Here is a 20,362-nt window from a genome sequence, read left to right as displayed (position 1 = left end):
CGAATTAAAGCTCCTAATTTGAACTACCGTTATTCCTCCTGCAAATTCAAATGCCTACATTAGCCACCCTAGTTCTAACTAGGGTGGCAGTGTAGACATACCCTTAGATCCACAGCACAGTATTCTATGTGTAACTGGTATTGGTAGAAGGCTGTTTATCTTCTATGTGAGTCTACCACTAAAAGGCAGAAGGGTCTGTAGAACACTCTCCTCCACAAAACCTGTCATTGAACCCAGGATCCCTTAACCTCAGCATTTCTTGGCTGGCTAGAAAACTGCTGTGAAACCTCTGGCAAAGGGTTTCACATTGCCTATGTCCCAGTCCCTCTCCTGTTCTGCTTTGCTTTTCCAGTCCCTGTTCCCCTGTCCTCAATTCTTTCCCATCCATGTCTTCCCATGCTCACATCTTCCTGCGTCATGCCCTCCTCATTCTTCTTGCCATGTGCCTTTCACTCGGCTCCTGTCCCCGGCATATCTTCTCCTTCTTCCTTTGGGTTGCCAGGTGTCCGGTTTTGAATTGGACAGTCCAGCATTTGAGCTTTCTGTTCAGGAAACAAATTGAGAAAATATAGATGTCCAGTATTTTCTAAATAAGATGTAATATACATTGTGATGTAATGTCAAGTATGTCCAATATTTTTGTTGAAACCATCTGGCAACCCTATATCTTCCCTCGGGCTCTTGACTCTTTTCTGTTCTCACTCCCCAACTTCTACTCTCTTTTGTACATTCTTCCTCCATTTATTCTCCTCCCTCCTAATTCTCTTTTGCATTCATGTCAGGAGGCATGCTTCCCCTTCTCCTCCTTGCCACGTGTCAGCAGGGAGTACACTTTTTAAAATCACAGGTGAGAAAGTCTCTCTTCTCACTTTTGGTGTTTGATACCACAGTGGCCCCTGGCAGATGGGAGGAGCAATTTCAAAGACAGCCTGGCTCATCCCCTACAGATCTGAGGTGGTACATGCTCAGCTGTTCTGTGGGGATGGTGCATGCACAATCCTGTTGGCATGTGGGAGCTATGAGAAGATTGTCAGTAGATGCACAAACTTTAGAGAATGTAGCTGCCAAACTGTAACAAGTAGCTACTGAACAGATACAAACCGAGGTTTGTCAGAGGCTTATAACTTGGATAAATCTGGTTGTCTTTTTCCGCTGGGAAAGCAAAAGACACAACTCTGAAACCTGCCAAATATCAAATCCTTGCTCCAAAGCAAGATGAAAGAGCTGCAACTTTTTTAGTAGAGACCAAGCAGTGTATTTTGTTTTAATCTCTTTTGGAGAAACAGCTGAAATGTTAGTTCTGAAACAAACAAACAATCAACCTTGGGGCTGTCCCTAGCATAGAATGGGTCAGCTCAGTAAATAAGACTTGGCAGAGTTATAAACAACTGATAATAAGGTTCTGTGGTGTAAAATGTTAGCCAGTCTTCTTAAGAACTGCCATTTTCTGCGCTACCTGTAATACATAGCATTCTAACAAACTGTTGGCTATTTAGGTCTTTGCCTTTGTCACCATAGTGTGCTATGTGATCATTCATTGACACAGTGACAAAAAGGATAGAGTTCTAAGCCTGCTGCTCCAAGTGACTACTCGAGTCACAGGTTAATTTTACTTAGCTATTAGCAATAGATGGTCTATGACACAGAATTATGTAGTTTTCATTCCTCCCCCAGAAGAGGGCAGTGGTGCAGGAATGTGGATATACATATGTGTGTGCACCCCCATTCTCCCTCTTTTTCTCCTTAATTATATTGCATTATTTTGTCTTGGGATTTTTTCTGTGATTGGAGTCCTGCGTTTCTCAATGTCCCTGTGTTTGTTTTTCAAATCACTGCTTTCAGACAAATCTTTCCCTGTCTTTCATGCGAATTTTTATTTTTTCGTAAACTGCTTTTTCACTGTCTTACCTAATTGGGATACAGCGTCTATGGCCCATTCACTCCTTCAATTATTTGGGCCACAGAAGCTGACATCCCCTCCTAGAGTTAGCCAATTCAGGTCAAGGATGTGGCATGTATGAAGGAGCAGGATCTCTGAAATCTAACAGTACTGCTGCCTGTGCTGTACCTTTTTTGTAGGTGAACAGAGAACTTTGGTCACTGGGTCTAACATAGTAACTTTCAGTGGCACAAAATTAACTTAAAACATGGACTATCCTGCCCTTGCTCTGGCTTCTCCAGTATTAAATTAGGGAGATTCTTCCCACTCTGTGCCATCTGTTCATAGGTGTATCTATCTAATCAATTCTATATCCTTTCTAATGTGCCCTTCACCTCAGTGTCAAAGTGCCATTGTAGGGTCTATTAGTCACCCAGAAATCAAATTATATAGTCAAACAGTTGAAAATGTTTATCAAAAGGTAGATTTTCCCTACTGAAATGTCACACATTAATGAGCATTCAGTATAGCTCAAAAGAGACAAGGCAGGATTCCATTGATGCAATAAACTAAATTCTACCTTTATTACTGTGCACTAACAGCAACACAATAACAAAAGAGAGAATGTGTTTCTATAATTCAGACACTGCAATGTAAAAACAAGCAAATTTTAGATAGTGGAACATTTCATATCATTAACAGCATTCATTGTCAGGTACAGAAATAATAAGCTCAACACAAGCTAAAATTTGTTATTGTAATACTGAAGTCAGATGTTAACACTTCAAAGTTTTTAAGTTTTTCTTTCTCCTGCAGGGGTTTTGAGTACTGCATACATTTTAATTTGTCCCTCTTAGGTGAAGCTAAGAACCTTATAAGATACTATGGTGAAAAGTCTAAGAAGTTATTACAATGAGGCAATTAATATTTGAGGGGCATGAGGTGATATTCTTAGTCTGTGTTCTTTTGTAGATCCAAAGTACTAGGTGAGGCAGATAGCTGGAGACGTAAGATGTGATCCTATATTTCCCAAAGACTGGTCTCAGATAGTAGGTATACAGCCTTTTCCTTTAGGACCAGGTGAACATGCTCGGATGTCCTAAGTAATTCTCTTGAGGTACAAGAGATGCCTTTCTGTGATTTAAAGGGTAATTTTGCCTCTCACTGAAGTATGAATTGTCAGTCCTCAGAATAAAGTCTAAGAGGAACTTTAACGTATAAAATATGCTTCTTCCTGGATAATAATTCGTAGTTGCAGCGTGCCTGGTCCAATTGCTGGGCTTATACTTTTAACTTTCTACTTTCACTCTCATCTAATTTCCCTTCTGTTTCTCTGTATCTCCTATTTCAAAGAGTGTCTCTCTCTTTTCAGAAGCCTTCTGACTTAGTCCTCTCAGAACTGGCACATTTCTTTCTTTCTTTCTTTCTTTCTTTCTTTCTTTCTTTCTTTCTTTCTTTCTTTCTTTCTTTCTTTCTTTCTTTCTTTCTTTCTTTCTTTCTTTCTTTCTTTCTTTCTTTCTTTCTTTCTTTCTTTCCCACAAAGCATTACATTATTCAAGAACAGACAGAGGCTTATTTTTGTGGGATAGATGCACATGACCTTGTTTTAATCTAGGACCATTCTTTTATTCTTTTTCAGGATAAGCTTATACTCTTTGTTTTCATTAGAAATAGTTTAGAGTCATTCCAAATTTAGTTAACACAGTCCATATCCTATTTGACTCTCATTACACCAGTTTTAATTCTTTATCAGCAGTGTTAAATTTATCCTACACCATGAAGGGACCTAAAGCTCTGTGGCATTATAATGAACCATTGTCCATTATACAGATACCATGGGAACTGGGACATGCAGTCTCTATGATAATGTGCCTCCCACAGGGCAGTTAAGTATACATATGGTTCTTAAAACTTTTAAGGCATTCTCACGCTTGAAAATATTTCAGTGTATATGTCTTTATAACCAGGTAGTCTGCCTAATGGGATATGTAGGAGAATGTGGGGCACCCTACAAGAGAAACAAGGAATATCTTCTGCCTAAGGGCTTATTTAAATGGCATTTTGGTGTATGGAAAGTCAGGGTGAGACTCTACAATGGGCTGCCGGCCCACTTTGAGAAAGCTGCTAATGGGTCACTCTGGTGTGTTTATCTGAAGGCTCTGCAGCCAATGAGAGCTGCAGGAAGCCCACTTTAAGAAAAACTGTTCTACAACTGTGTGGAAGATTGAGTTGCCCCACAAGCCCTCTTTTGGGTAAGGTGCTTCATCTCTGCTCTTTATTCTCATTCTTCCAGGCCCTTTCACAGAGACTCCACACTTACTCGTTTAGTAGTCATCCTTATAGGGGTTGGGGTTTATTCTGACAAGTAAAGCTCAGAGTCCCAAACATCTGTCTTATTGCATGGCCCTTTCCTCAGCACTTGGGTGAACAAGAGAACTCCTTCACCTTCTCCTTTTTGAGGAGTTGTTAGTAGGTGATCTGCCTACTTGTTTGGTTTGCAGCTGTCCTGCTCACCTCTGACTCCATTGTATACTTCCCAGAGTTAGCTTCCTCAAACAACTGCTTCAACTCTCTTATAATGAACTGTGCTTATGGTTCCCTTCCTGTTCCAGATTTATCTGGGCAGCTCAGTTAGCAGGCTGGCTCAGGCTTCAAGTCTCCTACGTGCAGCTCCCTCACTTGCTCTCACTCCCTTTGCTAGCTCATAAGCGCACTGCCTTACCACACATTAAGACACTCTGGTATTGCTGTTGGAAACAGAAGTATGTCAAAGCATGCAGTAGGACTTTTACTGCGCAGAAGCACGATCCACATGGTGACTCTGTGCGCATCATTCAGGCTAGCGTGCTGTAGATTTGTGCCCTGGCCTGCTGCAAACTAAAGTTGCCATGTAGCTAAGCCCTTAATGTAGCAGATACAGCAGGTGAACATAGAATCATAGAATCATAGAACCATAGAGCTGGAAGAAACCTCAGAAGGTCATCAAGTCCAGCCCCCTGCTTTAGGCAGGACCAATCCCAACTAAATCAACCCGGCCAGGCCTTCGTCAAGCCGAGACTTTAACACCTCTAGGGATGGAGACTCCAATACTTCCCTAGGTAACCCATTCCAGTGCTTCACTACCCTCCTAGTGAAATAGTTTTTCCTAATATCCAACCTGGACCTTTCCCACCACAACTTGAGACCATTGCTCCTTGTTCTGCCATCTGTCACTACTGTGAACAGCCTTTCTCCATCCTCTTTGGAACCTCCCTTCAGGAAGTTGAAGGCTGCTATCAATCCCCCCTCGCTCTTTGCTTCTGCAGACTATGGCCCAAACTATGGCCCAAAAACCAGTTAAAGTAAAACTAATATTTTTAAAAGAAATTTGTGTGATGAGTAGAAAAATTCATTTCAGCTACCGTTTGTGTATTACTGGGGACATCTAGTGACTGTTAGGCTAAAAGCAAATGTGCATTACTCCTGGGAAAAGGGGGTATGTGTAGGGGCAGCCAGCACTCAAGGCTGTGTTTCTTACTTAATAGTGCCTGCCTTGAAATGAATTCAATATCAGCTACCTGCCAAGCCTGGCATATTTTTTTCCCTCTCTCTCTTTCCCTCCTCTCTCACCTACTCCCTCTCTGCATCTTCACTTGATTGCAAAGAGGCTCTTTTGACTGTTATGAAAAGCCATCTGATTACGACTTTCATTAATCCAGGAGCAGAGCTGCTCAGTTCAGGTTGGGCAGGAGAAATTCAGTGCTTCAGGAATTAGGTTTCAGTGTGAGTTGGGCAGGAGTAAGTGCTTCAGACTAGCAAAGTTGTCCACATTGAGAGTCTTGAGACTAAATTGTCCCCTTGTATGTATAGCTCAGCTTACAGCAAAACTCCCGACTCCCCTCAATTGACATAGAGGAAACTAACCTATAGATACTCTGTTTTCCCGACACCCCATTAAGGTATCATGTACCTTCTTGGGTTCTCTTATTGCTGATTACCAAAGGCCTTTCTGTGTCTCTTCTAGCTCCTTTTTGAGCAACCTGCTTTACCCCTGTCTGATTCATATCATAAAAGGGAGAGTGAATTATAAAGGAGGAAGTTTCTGTTAACACATTGCTATATCCCTATGTGGCAGTTTCATTTTATTGTAATAAAAGTATTATTTGTTTAAGTTTGGGCGGATACAGGTTGGGTGTTGAACTCTCTGAAAACTTCAGACTTTTCACCCTCTTTTTGCCCCCCATGTAGCTTCCTTCCATAGAGGACTGTAGAGTATATGTATATTCAAAATTGGAGGAGCCTACTTTTCCAATGCCTCCCTTCCTTGCCACACCCCCAGCCTGTTTTCAGCCCCCACCGTTCTGGCCAGACACCCTGCGTCCACCCTGCCTCCAACCCCTTCTCCCGGCCAGACACCCTGCCCACTTGGGGCCCAGCTCCCATCTGCTTCCCCGCAAGCTGGATCCGACATAGAGTCTTGGGGCTTTTTTCTTCCACCACTGTCAGTCTTGCATGAGGCTGGAGCACCAGGCAGGCAAGGCAGACAGTGGCCTGAGCACCTGGCCCAGGGCAGGCGGTAGTGGCAGTTAGCGTTGGGGCCCCAGGCCCAGAAGTAGAAGCAGGTTGGAGGCAGTTGCTGCTGCTGCCCCCTAGCTCTCCTGCAGTGGAGCCTGGTGCCAATGGGGAGCCTAGGGCACCTCCTGAGGAGGGTCCGGGGGAACCCTGAGCCATGGCCACCCATTCCCCTACTGACTGAGTGGAGGCTAAGAGTGGGGGAGGGGGGCAATGCAGAGTGACTTGATGACGTCTCCCTGTCATCCCACAGGAAATGTTTTTTATAGCTATAGAGAGAGAAATTACATACACTGATTACAAAGTTCAGGGTGCAGGCTCTTAGCAGAGATGGAATAAACTGCTACCTTGAAAGTCTCTGGAATATATCCTTTGCTGACCTCGGGCTCCACGTGGTGCTGCCGCTTTGAAAATGCCATGGTGGCATTTCAAAGGGGCAGCGCCACACGAAGCCCAGGATTAGCTGGCTGGTGCTGCCCCTTTGAAATGCCACCACAGTGTTTCAAAGCGGCAGTGTCGCATGGGGCGCTGCTGCTTTGAAATGGGGTCCTAGTTGTGGTTTGAGGTGGTGGGAAAGAGGAAGGCGTCAATGAAAAGCCCCTTTTCAGCCTTCCGGGTCTTCAGAAGTTTATATTGTAAATGTGAGTGTGTTCTTTTTTTCTGGCTGCTATATTTTATAATTGACAGGGCTTGCCTTTCTTAGATTCTGAACTGGGTAGTAGTAAAAGTACCCTATTACCTAGCTTCAGCTCTGTCAACCAAGCTTGGTGAATCTAGGACAGGGACGTGCAAGAGGCAGCTTGGGAGCCAGCACTCTTACTAGAGAACAGCTACACCAGCTTTAAACAGCAGGATACTAATTGCTCTACAAATTGGGCTGAAAGGGGAAAGCTTTGTGTGGTGTCCCTGCCCCCTAGCAAAATCCCCAAGGTCCCATTGGCCAGTTTCTGGTCAACAGGTGATAAGAAATTTTGCTGAAGGCAGGGGCAGCAAATGAAGCTTCCTCACTCCCTCCTCCCTATGTTGGAGCAGAGCCATGTGGAGCAGCACACGGGCAGGGTTCCTGCAAACCTGCTGCCTGGGAGCCATCTAGGTAAACGCCTCCCAGCCAGAGCCTGCCTCTGCCCACCCCTCTTTCCCCCCAACTGCTTGCCCCAGGCCACCACCCAAACATTCTGCACCCCCTTTCCCAACCTCCTCCAGGTCACAACTCCCTCCCAGACCCTGCACTCTGTCCTACACCCCTCCCCCAGGCCAGAATCCCCTCCTGCACCCATACCCTTCCCTAACCCTGCACCCTATCCCCTGTCCTATGTCGCTTTCCAAACCCTCTGAACCACCTTTCCCTCCTTCTCCCAGGTCACAACTCTCTCCCAGACTCTGCACCCCCTCCTACACCTCTGCCCTAAGCCAAAATCCTCTCCTACACCCATACCCCTTCTGGACCCTGAATCCCAGGCCCCTGACCAGAGCATAACCCCATCCTTCACCCAAACTCCTTTCTACCCCCCACCCACCATCCCAGACCCCTTGCCTCCCCCACAGAAGTGCAGCCCTTGACAACTTAGCAAAATCTTGGAGTGGCCCCTCCATTAAAAATTATTGCCCACCCCGGTACAGGGGGTCTCTTGTGTATGTTGAACGAGCAGGTTTTCTCTAGCAAATGCTCATAGTTCTTTAAGTCATCTCCATAACTGCAAAGGTGCATTATTGTTAATTTAATGAGAATACCAAGATTTTCAGGCCAGAAAGGGCCATTGTGATCATTTGGCCTGACTTCCTTTATCACACTGGTTAAGGTCATGGGGCTGATTTGAGTTAATTTGTGTTTGAACTAAAGCATGTCTTTTAGAATAACCTCTAATCATCATTTAAAAAGGCCAGCGCTTGAGAATGTGCCACCATCCTTGGTGAGTTGTATTAATGGCTAATTCCGTAACGTTATGTAGCGTTAAAAATGTGCACCTCATGTCTAATTTGAATTTGTCTAGCTTCAACTTCCAGCCATTGGATCTTGTTACACTTGTGTCTGTTACACTGAAAAGCCCTCTATTATCAAATGTCTGTTCCCTGTGTAGGTGCTAACAAATGGATCAACTCACACTGAAACCTTCCCTTTGTTAAGCTAAATAGATTGAGCTCCTGGAGTCATCTCTGTAAGACATGTTTCCTAATCCTTTAATTGTTCTGGTGGCTCTTCACTGAACCCTCTCCAATTTATTTTCTGTTACTGTGAACATCAGAATTGGACACAGTGTTCCTGTAGCAGTTTCACCAATGCTAAATACAGAGGTAATGTAACTTCCCTACTCCTCCCTGATGTTCCCTTGTTAATATATCCAAGGATCATATTAGCCTTTTGGTGACAGTGTTGCACTAGAAGCTCACATAGAGCTAATTATCCACCATGACCCATAAGCTTTTTCAGAGTCACTGCTTCTCAGAATAGAATTGCCACCCTCTAAGTGAAGACTACCTTCTTTGTTGCTAGATGTATGACTTTCCATTTGGCCATAGTACAATGCATATTGTTTGCTTGTGCCTGGCTTATTAAGCAATCCAGATTGCCCTATTATCTTCCTTATTTACTTCTCGTGTATTTGTTTCATCTGAAAATTTTATTAATAATAATTTTGTTTCTTCCTAATCATTGATTAAAATGTTAACTAGTATAAATCTAAAACTGACCCCTGTCACACATCATCAGAAACATACCCACTCAATGACAATTCCCTATTTACAATTACATTTTTAGTCCTATCCATCAGACAGCCTTTAATTTAATATGTACAGTGTTGATTGGTTTATTATTCTAGTTTCTTAATTCAAATGTGTGGCACCAAGTTAGACTCCTTACAGAAGTCTAAGTAGATTACACCATCATTATTACTTTTTTCAGCCAAACTTGTAATCTCAGAAATAATATCAAGTTAGTTTGGCAAGATGTATTTTCCATAATCCCACATTGATTGTCGTTCATTAAATTAACCCCCTTTATTCTTTTATCCTCTTCTCGTACTCAGTTTCCCTCTCTCTAAAGCTGACAACAGTGCTTAACTTATGGGTCCCAGAGATGGAAGGCCCTAAAGAAAGGAATTTTATGACTATGATTAAATGAGAAGACAGGTTAAACTAGTTGTTTGTGGCCACATGTTCAAAGACACCAGAAAAGCTGGTGAGATGTGCAAGTATTGAGATCTCATAAGGGCATCCTAAGTAAGGTGAGGTATCCCCATTACAAGATAGGAATCTCATTCTCAAATTGGGAGGATTTCTGTGTGTTTTGGACTCAGGATCCTGACCCATTTTGGTGTGGCAGGGTTTTGTCTTACATATTATGCACAAGGAAAAATACCAGGTCACTGGCCAAGATTCTCTGATCTGGCCAAGCAGTATTTAACACAGGTCCCAAGGAGTGAGAATAAAAGCAGCATCAAGCCACCTTTCTGTCCCTCAGGCTTGGAAGAGACTTGAACCAATTTTATCTCTGGTGCAATTTAGCACAGCCTCAGAGCTATTCTGTTATTGGTAGGCCTCCCATAGGTATTCTGCTAGCCCAGGAAGACCAAAGAGCAGGGCACTCTGGCCATGCACTCTTATCTACAGACCTTACCACCAGGGCCAGATTATGAAAGAGGCTTAAGGGGCAGCAGCACAAAGCTAAAAAGGGCCCTGAAATGGGCGAGCACTCACCTCCTGTGAGTGCCCCCTCTGTCCGAGTGCATGTACCTGCACTGTCTTCTATTTAAAAGCCTCTTCAGCAATTCAGCCCTCCGGCCAAGTCACACACACTGTGTGCAAAGTATGCAAACCCTTCTGGGGTACATATTTACCAGAGGCCCATCTCGGTGCCCTCTGTAGTGTCCCTCTGAGTCTGTTCCCCACTCTGGCAGAGAGTGGTGCCCCCGGGGCTTTCCCTTCTGGAGGCAGCATCCTCACTGTTACCCTAGGGCTTTATCTCAGAGTCCCAGCATAGTCTCGCAGTCTCCAATAAGTTGTTCACACAGAGCTGTCTATGGTGGTGGCACTGTCTCAGCCAGCTAGTCACCCATTTGCACACCTTGAGGTCTCCAGAGGCACTGACTGCTGCTATTTTCTCCAGCTCCTTTTATAAGGCCTTCCTGCCCCCCGTCCTCTGCTGCTAATCTAGCCTGCTCTGAGGACTTCTCCATCATCTCTCTGTGGCAGGACCACAGGGCCTCCAGCAGGGGGCCTCAAGGCCTGGGCCACCCCTTCACAAGCTCCCTTAGGCCAGGACCCTGGGATGCAGCCACTAAAGCCCCTGTATGCTGTGGCTCTGCCTGGTTGGGGTGAGTGGTTCTGCATGCTGCCATTCCCTCTCACTACCCACCCTGGCTGAAGCCACATGCATCACTGCTAGTAGCGCTGTCCTGCAGGCTCCAACCCACAGCTCCCCTTGGCCAGGAGTCATGGCAGGGAGGCAATACATGCAAATGCAGGGTCGCACAGAGGCACTTATTCCTCCCACTGGGAACTGTGGTGCCACATAAGCACCCCACTGTCATGCACCCGACCTCCTGCCCAGGCCCTACACCCACATCCCTACCCCACTCCTGTACCCTACCTCCTGTCCAGACCCTGTACCTCAACCCATTCCTGCACCCTACCTCCCACTCAGACCTACTTCTCCAGTTGTCCATAGAATCTTTGAGGAAAAACAGCACATGGATTTCTAAGCTAAAGAAAAGTTGAGTCTCCCCACCATTTAAACAAAAGCTAATGAAATAAAACAAGCCTTTCATTCACAAAATCATAGAGTTAAAAGGGACTACAAAGGTCATCTAGTATAACCCCAGTTCCTCACATATAGCTCACAAGGAAGTAAAAATTGTTATAAATAGTTGCATTTGCCCTTTGAAGTGAAAGGCAGTGTCATTTTTGTGTCACAAAATTTGTACATAATATTGTTTTTTAGCAGGTTTACAGAGATTTGATATTAGAAATAAGTCTTAGCTCTCCATTATCATATATTTCAATGACACACAGCCACTGCACAGATATGACAAAGAGCACTGAGGCTGTGACACAAACCTCAAATTCATGGTTTAGAGATGGTATTATTTAAGGAATGAAACAGGATATATTTTATCTGTAAACTTTTAAAGAATACATTGTATTCCCCCTTTTGGATATTAATATTTGCAAAGACATTTGAAGGAGCAGAGTGCTATAATTAGAAATATTATAAAGAAATGGCTAATATTTATGTGTCACTACTGCCCTCTCCTGGATGGATTCAGAACTACTTGACTGTGTCATAGGCCCTTCAAAATGATCTTCCATAAAGTGACTCTTTTAGCTCAAGAGGTAGGGTTTTGTTTTTTTGGAAAAGGAAGATCTGAGTTGTATCCCAAATGGGATTGTGAAACTCAGAGAAGGTACTACATGACGCCTGCTGAGAGCTGTGAAGTCCTAAGTGGACACAGATTTCTCTCTTTTTTTAAAAAAAAATTATTCCTAGTTTGCTACCTTTAGAATTTTACCATCCTGCTTCTCCTACTTTTATCCTTTTATGGATACTGCACATTGCTCTCTCTGACCCTGAAAATCAATGTGGCTTTCCTCTGTTCCTCCTTTTTCAATAGAGACTCAGTTATGTCTTTCTTGTTCTGCAATTAGGGGTCTCTAGTTGACTAGAGCTCCCCCTCTGGCAGGATGTCAGCCTCTGTAATAGAAGGGCAAAGCTGTTTAAGGTTTTTGACTTATATTGTGTTGTAAGATTTCTTGATGAGAGAAAACTTAGGGCTAATTTGTTCATTTTTTTGAGGTGGGGGAGGTTATGACTAATCAGGATCCAGGTACACTCACCAATATTTCATAGCAGCTGTAATATATGTGACATTTTAGCATGCACGTTTTAATGTTTAAATGATCTTCTGGTCATCCTAAAGAAACTACAGTTGTGGTATAGATTTTTCTACAGAAATATGTATATGTGCATACAAAGGGTACATCCTAACGTGTTTATAGTGGGGTCTACATCCTGGTTGCAGCCACACATAATATATTATATACTAGATCCTCATTGGCAGCATGTCCAGTGGGTGGTTATGGTACTCCCTGAGCACCAGTAAATGTCCTCTTCTGATGTTCTGATCCATGGTACGGGTTGAATCTCTCTAGTTCGGCATTCGCTGGTCCAGCAACATCTGTGGTCCAGCATGATTTTAGTTAGCTGGATGTCCACTTATTGTGGCTGTGGCCAAGTTTGCTGTGGTCCCATAAAGTTTGTTTACAGCCACCAGTGCTCGCTCTTAGTGTTCTGTGCTGTTATTTAACTCTCATTTACCCCAAATGTCTTCTAGGTTCCCAGTAAGAAGTGGAAGTGTTGGTAATGCTTCTAGACAATATAAACCTCCCACAGTCTGGTAAATTGTCTAGTTCAGCACTGGTCAGATCCTGAGGGTGTTGGACTAGAGAGGTTAATCCTGTATTTACAGTGCACCAAGTGTTGTTTCCAGGCATCATCCTAACTCTGTCCTCGCTCTCTGTCATCATGTAAGATTCTCCCAAGGTCTCATCTCTACTTCCCAAAGCATTTTTGAGTGCTTCTCTTTTGCACCTGGGACTTGGGAGGCGTTTGTGTTGATTGCAGAATTGATGTATTCTGTATATGTTTACTTTTAACAGGTGGTCTATAAGAATAATGACATCCGTCTGGAGCTGTCTCGCTTGGCGAGGATTAGTGACACCAAGATGAAGATCTATGGAGAAGTGAAATTCACATGTGAGAACGTAGCCACATTGGATCCCATCAACTTTGAGACACCAGAGGCCTACATCAGCCTGCCTAAGTGGAACACCAAGAGGATGGGCTCCATCTCCTTTGACTTCCGCACCACTGAGCCTAATGGCCTGATCCTCTTCACCCATGGCAAGCCCCAGGAGAGGAAGGATGCCAGGAGCCAAAAGAACACCAAGGTAGACTTCTTTGCAGTGGAGCTGCTAGATGGGAACCTCTACTTGCTGCTTGATATGGGCTCTGGCACCATCAAGGTGAAAGCCACCCAGAAGAAAGCCAATGATGGAGAGTGGTATCATGTGGATATCCAGCGAGATGGCAGATCAGGTAGGAGGATAATATCTTAAATAGGCTCATCTTTCACTTCTGGTGGGGAGTGGGGGAGCATAAAATCCTAGTTCATTAAAATTCTTACTCCTAGAAGAGAGTAGCTTTCTTGCAAATACTCAGTGTTCCTTAAAGAAAGTCACCTAGCAGAATAAGAGACATTTCAAAGGGCCAACTGTATACAAAATGTTCAGTATGAGCTTTGGAATCGCTCCACAGAGGAAGCTTTTATAAGCAGTCCTTCAGTATCTTGCCCTTTAACTCCATTTAGTCTGCACCTAGTTCAGTACACATCATCGAAGTGGTCATTTTTTGGTGGGTTAAGCCTTGAGGACAGGTACATTTTATTGCTTGGTCTTTATTCCAGCTAATTCCCATTAACTTCACTGGAAGAAAGTACTGCGTGGAAACTGAGCAAGTACTTTAGGATCTGAGCCAATATTAGCACCCTCTCATGGGGTTATTTAAAGTCTGAGGAGACTAGGTAACACAATATACCGGGAGAAACTTCCAGACTAAGGAAAGGAGAGGAGTTGGCCAATCACTGTGCCTTATTCTCTTGTTTCTTTTGATGATCTTGCAGATCTCTGTTTGAATGCCGATTCTTCCTTTATACCTAGCTAGGCTTTCCCTTTCCAAGGTATTTCTTAGAATCAAAGTCCTTCTCTGAGTCTTTCTATATCTGGTTGATTCCTCCTTGCTGCTTCTCACTTTTATAATTTCAACAAACAGAATATGTTTTTAATATCTCCATCGGCATATTATCTTGGTTCCAAAAGTATTTTATTTGATTCTGAAGTTGTAGAGTAAACTGACATATACTCATTGTTGTGCTCCAAAATAAATTAGTAAGTGAAATAATCTCTATAATTTGATTGTTATGAATATGTAAACAGTTGGGCTCTAACTGCTCCTACCCACACCATCAGGAGTTGAATCTCTGGCCATATGTTGCTGTAAAGGGAATTTTTCCTATATTTGTAGTTAGGTCTGGGATTTGATCTGTAATCTCCATAATAAAAGTTCCTAGATTTGTGCTTCTTGGGGCTTGCAACAGAGTATTCTCAGCAGAGAGAATTTGCTTCCCCTGATTTTTCAAATGAGCTGATTTTTAGGAACCACTGCGCAGACCATCTCTTCAGCCAGGCCTTTGAAGAGCTGGTGGTTTCCATGACATCTTACAGGAGTTTCTCTCTGTTTGACATTGAACTCTTCTAGATCTTAATGTATGTAATTTTATTCCATTAGCACCTAGAGACATCGACAGGAGCATTTTACAAATGAAGACGTAAATAAATAAATCATTTCTGTAGATTTGCTAGAATCTAATTAAGTTGCAAGGATAAACTCAATTAGTAGCATTCATTACAGCCTACAGTTTTTCTTGCTTACATGGAGCATACCTGTTTCCTGGGAAAAGAGCTTCAGAGTAAGAAGAAAAAGATGAAAAAAACACCCCAAAGTCTTGTCTGAAACAGCATGTAAAAACCCAACCAGAGAGGTGCACATTTTGGTGGATAATGATAATTTCCCCTCGAAGTCACCTGAGCTGTGCAAGGAGGCAGATTGCAGGACTGACTTGTTTGTTGCTCAGCAGAAAGGTTTATTGATTGCCTGAAACTTGACCAAAGATAACAGACTTCAAATTAAATGTGCTTTGTTGAACAACAGTGAACACATTTGTTCTTTTCTTTTTTTTTATCTGAATTTTGAGCTGTCGAAAAGTGCTGAATTGATAGCCCTACCCACTGATGGCTTTTCTGCCAAATAACAAGGCACCAGCACTGAGAGTTCCCTCCTGTCACCGCTTTAGTATGCAGTGACCAATTAGACCTCCTAGGACTTCTGCTAGTAATGAAAGGGTAATTCAGTCTCCATGGTTTGTTCAGTCCCCAGCCAGAAAAGATGTGAGCTAGGCCCAGGGAGTTTTGAGGACATGTGCCTGCGAAAAACTGGACTGAGAAAAAACAGATTCATTTCACATAGGCCCAGGGCCAGACTGAGAAAAGGGCTTTAGGGGATATAGCCTAAGGCCCTGTGCTAAGGGCAGACCCCTTAGTCTGTGACCATGGGTTGCAGCCATGAAATCCCGTGTCCCAGGCCAGCCCTTTCCTGGTGGCCAGTGGGCCCCCACATCCCAGCCAGTCCCTGTGCTACTCTCACTTGAAGGTTTCCACCCTCAGAGCTACTATTGGCCAGAAATTGTGGCCAGTGGGAGCTGCGCAGGTGGTGTCTGCAGGAAAGAGCAGTGCAGCACAGTCGTTGCACAGCCACCTGTTCCCATCCTCACCAAATTGGAACTTCCCCAGTAAGTATGTCACACCCCAACCGTGAGCCCCTCCTGCACCTTAACTCCCCCACTAACTCAACACCTCCAGTTTCTTGTCCTGAGCCCTCTCCTGCACTCCAAATCCCTTGGCCCCTTCCTGGATCCCCCTCCTGCATCCAAAACGCCTCCTGTCCAACTCCACCTCAGAGCTCACACCCCCTGTTGGAGCCCTCCTCTGTCCCACACCCACCCTCCTGCCTCAACCTGTAGCCTCCTCCTGCACACTGAACCGCTCATGTTTTGCCCCTCCCCAGACCCTAGGGGGCCCCACAAAATCTAATAGCCCTGGGCCCCCAGAAGAGTTAATCTGGCCCTGCATAGGCCATCCAGTACCTGTCAGACTTTAATAAGTGACAACTGGTTTTGACCTGGGCTAGATTTGAGCCAGTGAACCATATATTCTGTATCCCATTCATAAGCCACCCCACCCTTATTACACTCTTTCTTTTCTTCCAGTTCTCCTGAGAAAGTAAAAGCTTTGTACTCTACTGAGCTCAGCAGAATCACTTGTAAAGGTCCAAGTTCTCCCTACAAGTAGGTACTAATATAGGAAAGGGGCTGCTGGGAAGCGAGGCAGTTGTTCTGTCAAATAACCTCTCTGACATCCTCCTTTGGTTCTGTATGTGCTTCAGGCACTGCCGTCAGCCATTGCAACCGAAGCCGTATGCTGACAAAAGCTGACAGTTTGGACTTGGATGTCTCGCATCCACTCCCATATCCCATAACCTTTCTAACCCCTGGGCAGTCTCTTACTGGTAATGGCCATGAAATCTGTCCCATTTCCAGCTGGGAAATGCTACACATCATTACAAGAGAACATTTTCAGCCAATCTTGAGCTACAAAACACACGCTATCCCACCCCTGCTGGCTCTGAAAGCCTTAATGGCAGACTTGATGTCTGGCCACGTCAGTGTGCTGTTTATCATACTGGCTCTGCTTTCATTGGTTGCTGCCTTTTTTGGACCCTCCTGCTCACTTACCTACATCCCAGTTGAGGCTCTTGAGGGGTCAGAAATGAGGCAGAAGAATCTTTCTGATTTCTGAGGTAGAGGTTTGTTTTGTCTTTCCAGAACTGTAGGTGTTAAAGATGGAAAAGATCTACTAGCTCCTCTGGACCCTTCTCCCTAGCGACAGTGCTGGATTAGTCCCTCCAGTGGCTTTCCCAGTCTGGTCTTACAAGTTCCATGTAATAGGACTTCTATCACTTACACAGGGAGACTGTTTTAGAGCCTAATACATCTCACAGTCAGCAAGCTTAGCTTATTATTCAGCAGAATACTTTCTTAATGTTATCCCCTTCTTCCCTTTAGCCTTGGAATTTCCTCCCCTTGCTTGGTGTTTTCACCTTTTCAGTACATGCACACCATGTTACGTCTTCCCTTCTGTGGCTGATTGGCCAAACTAGACAGGTTTCCCCAAAAGTCAGAACATCCAGCCCCTTGATCATGTCTGTTACCCTTCTCTTGATTCTCTCCATCTTTTTAGATACTATACTGGCCACAACATGAACACAACTTTCCAGGGGCAGTGACAGAGAAACCAGATGAAGTGAACTTGCTGCTTTGTGATGTGCTGCCTTTACATATTTAGCCATATAATATCACATCTCTGCTTTTGCCATATAAAGAGGGAAAATGTGGTACTGCAATTTACTTACTCACAATAGTTCATCAAACAACACTCGTTCTCTCTTAGCTTTTAATTTGTAACGCTTCTATTCCCTCAAACACTCTGCTGCCTCTGCCCTTATCCCTAACAGAACATCACACACACGAAATACCCTGTTTGCATTCAGTTCTTTGTTCAAGAAGATGTGTATTACAGCTTAAGGGGGGGAGGTGTACATATGTGACTGCATTTTCTCACGGTGAACTCTATTAACGAACCTCTGCTGCCCCCTCCTAGAGCTGTAGGATAAAGAATGCAGTTATCTGGAATTAATCTTAAAGCACAGACCATCTCTTCTGGGGACACAGAGTACCTGAATGACACAGCAATCACAAATGATGATTTATAGATATATGGAACCAGTTTCTGATTCTTAGTTCAAAGTGGATTGGAGCGCTGGTGTCCCTATCTCAAAAACAACTGAAATCCTGAATGAGGAGCAGTGTAGTCTAGTAAACTGCACTGCACTGGTTTGTCAGAGACCTGGGTTCTGTTTTCATCCCTGCCACTGGCCTGTTGAAAGACCTTGTTAATAGCTACACTTCTCTGTTTTTCCTGTCTCCCCACAGTCTGTTTGTAAAAGCTTTGTGGCAGGCACTGTCTCTTAAAATATGCATGTACAGCACCTGGCACAATGGAGCTATCATCTTGCTTGAAGCCCAGAAACAACTATCATTCAAATAATAACTCTCCCTTTTGGAATTCATCTTCACCTTTCGATACCTCCATTATGGAATGGACATAATGGTACCTTCTTTGTGAAACATGTTGAGATCTGATGATGAAAGCATTATATAAGAGCTATGTATTACTAATATTAGTATTTATTTTAATCCTATATAGTACCAGAGTCTTTAAATTCCAGCTGCACTTTATGTGGTTTCCTGCTTTGCAAAGTGAATCCCATTGAATATCACTTGAGTTTGTGAGATTTTGCTCTCTTTTTAAAAAAAAGAAAGATCCTGTCTCTCTTCAAGACATGAGGAGAATTAAAACCATGATTCTGAATACGTGTATTATTAAAGCACCTAGAGTCCCTCATCAGGATTGTGACCTCATTGTGACCTGTGCTGTAGAAGCATGCATGAACACACACTCCCTGCTTTGAAGGGTGCATCTACACAGCACAGTTATTTTGAAAAAACAATCTGTGGCTGTGTCTACATTGACACCCCTTTCCGGAAAAGGGATGCTAATGAGACACTTCGGAATTGCAAATTCCGCGGGGGATTTAAATATCCCCCGCGGTATTTGCATGAACATGGCTGCCACTTTTTTGCGGCTTGGGGTTTTGCCGGAGAAAAGCGCCAGTCTAGATGGGATCTTGCGGAAAAGAAGCCCTTTTCCGCAAGATCCCTTTTTCCTACAAGGGATCTTCCGGAAAAGGGCTTATTTTCCGCAAGATCCCGTCTAGACTGGCGCTATTCTCCGGCGAAACCCCGAGCCGGAAAAAAGCAGCAGCCATGTTCATGCAAATGCCGTGGGGGATATTTAAATCCCCCACGGAATTTGCAATTCCAAAGTGTCTCATTAGCGTCCCTTTTCCGGAAAAGGGGTGCCAATGTAGACACAGCCTGAGGGTTTACACAGCAATTCCGTTATTTTGAAATAAATTCACAATAACAGACGGCTTATTCCGACTTCTGTAAACCTCATTCCACGAAGAATAATGCCTATTCTGAAATAGCTATTTCAAAATAGCTGTAGTGTGAATGCTCCACTGCTGCTATTTCGAAATAGCTCCTCCCCAGGGCCATTCAAAGTAATTACTTCCTAATGCTTCCTGGAGCGCTAAATCGAGGTAGCACATCCACATTAGAGGAGCCTGCCTTGGACTAATTTCAAGGCTTCCCTGTAGTGTAGATGCGCTATTTTGAAATAAGCTATTTCATAATATTCCTTCCAGAGTAGCTTATTCTGAAATTTGAAGTAGGAATAAGAGCCTCCGGAAAAGGGCGCTTTTTCCGGAGGATCGGGGCCAGTGTAGACGCTCTTTTCCGGCTTTTTTAAAAGCCGGAAAAAAGCGGCGGACATTTTTATTTAAATGCCGCGGGGGATATTTAAATCCCCCGCGCATTTCCCTACTACGACTCATGAAATTTACATGCCCCTTCCGGAAAAGGGGCCAGTGTAGACATACCCAAAGAGTTTAGAGTCTGTGGCTCAGGGAAAGAGGTGGGGAGAAGCAGTGTAAAACAAATCTTCTCTGTGGGTGTTGTGTTTTACAGGGACCCTTCAATTGCCTCAACTTAATACATACCTTATCTTTAACCTGCATTCAAAGACCATGGGAACGGCATTAGACCTGAGCTGTCAGTGGAGCTATTGGCTCATGTTTCTTTTTCCTCCTTACCCCAGGTACCATATCGGTGAACAGCAGACGCACCCCATTCACTGCCAGTGGGGAGAGTGAAATCTTGGACCTGGAAGGGGACATGTACCTAGGTGGGCTACCTGAGAACCGGGCAGGCCTCATCCTTCCCACAGAGCTCTGGACAGCCATGCTGAACTATGGTTATGTGGGCTGCATCCGAGACCTGTTTATTGATGGACGGAGCAAGAACATCCGGCAGCTGGCAGAGGTGCAGAATGCTGCCGGGGTTAAATCCTCCTGCTCCCGGCTCAGCACCAAGCAGTGTGACAGTTACCCATGTAAGAACAATGCTGTGTGCAAGGATGGTTGGAACCGCTTCATCTGCGACTGCACTGGCACCGGCTACTGGGGCAAAACGTGTGAGCGAGGTAAGTCAAGTGAGCTTTGAGATCATGCTTACCAAACCTGGGGCAGGTAGGAGCTCAGGGGGGAGAGGCTGTGCTACTTCTAGACTTAAAGCTGGGTTATTT

The 20,362-nt window shown here is 44.1% G+C and overlaps 1 protein-coding gene across 2 annotated transcripts in view; it reads left to right on the top strand.

Annotated features, from left to right (window-relative positions):
- The window catches only part of NRXN3 (neurexin 3), a 1,560,739-nt gene that overhangs the window by 477,287 nt on the left and 1,063,090 nt on the right, over positions 1 to 20,362 (top strand). For both annotated transcript variants that reach the window (XM_089778404.1, XM_089778402.1), the window contains 2 exons: positions 13,082 to 13,520; positions 19,877 to 20,260. In XM_089778404.1, coding sequence (XP_089634530.1) covers positions 13,082 to 13,520; positions 19,877 to 20,260 — 823 coding nt within the window. The remainder of the gene's footprint in view (positions 1 to 13,081; positions 13,521 to 19,876; positions 20,261 to 20,362) is intronic.

Source organism: Pelodiscus sinensis, chromosome 5 (assembly GCF_052426305.1).
Source record: "Pelodiscus sinensis isolate ZL-2025 chromosome 5, ASM5242630v1, whole genome shotgun sequence".
NCBI classification, from domain to species: Eukaryota; Metazoa; Chordata; order Testudines; family Trionychidae; genus Pelodiscus; species Pelodiscus sinensis.
Note: the sequence above shows the minus strand (reverse complement) of the source record. Positions and strands in the feature narration are given on the sequence as shown.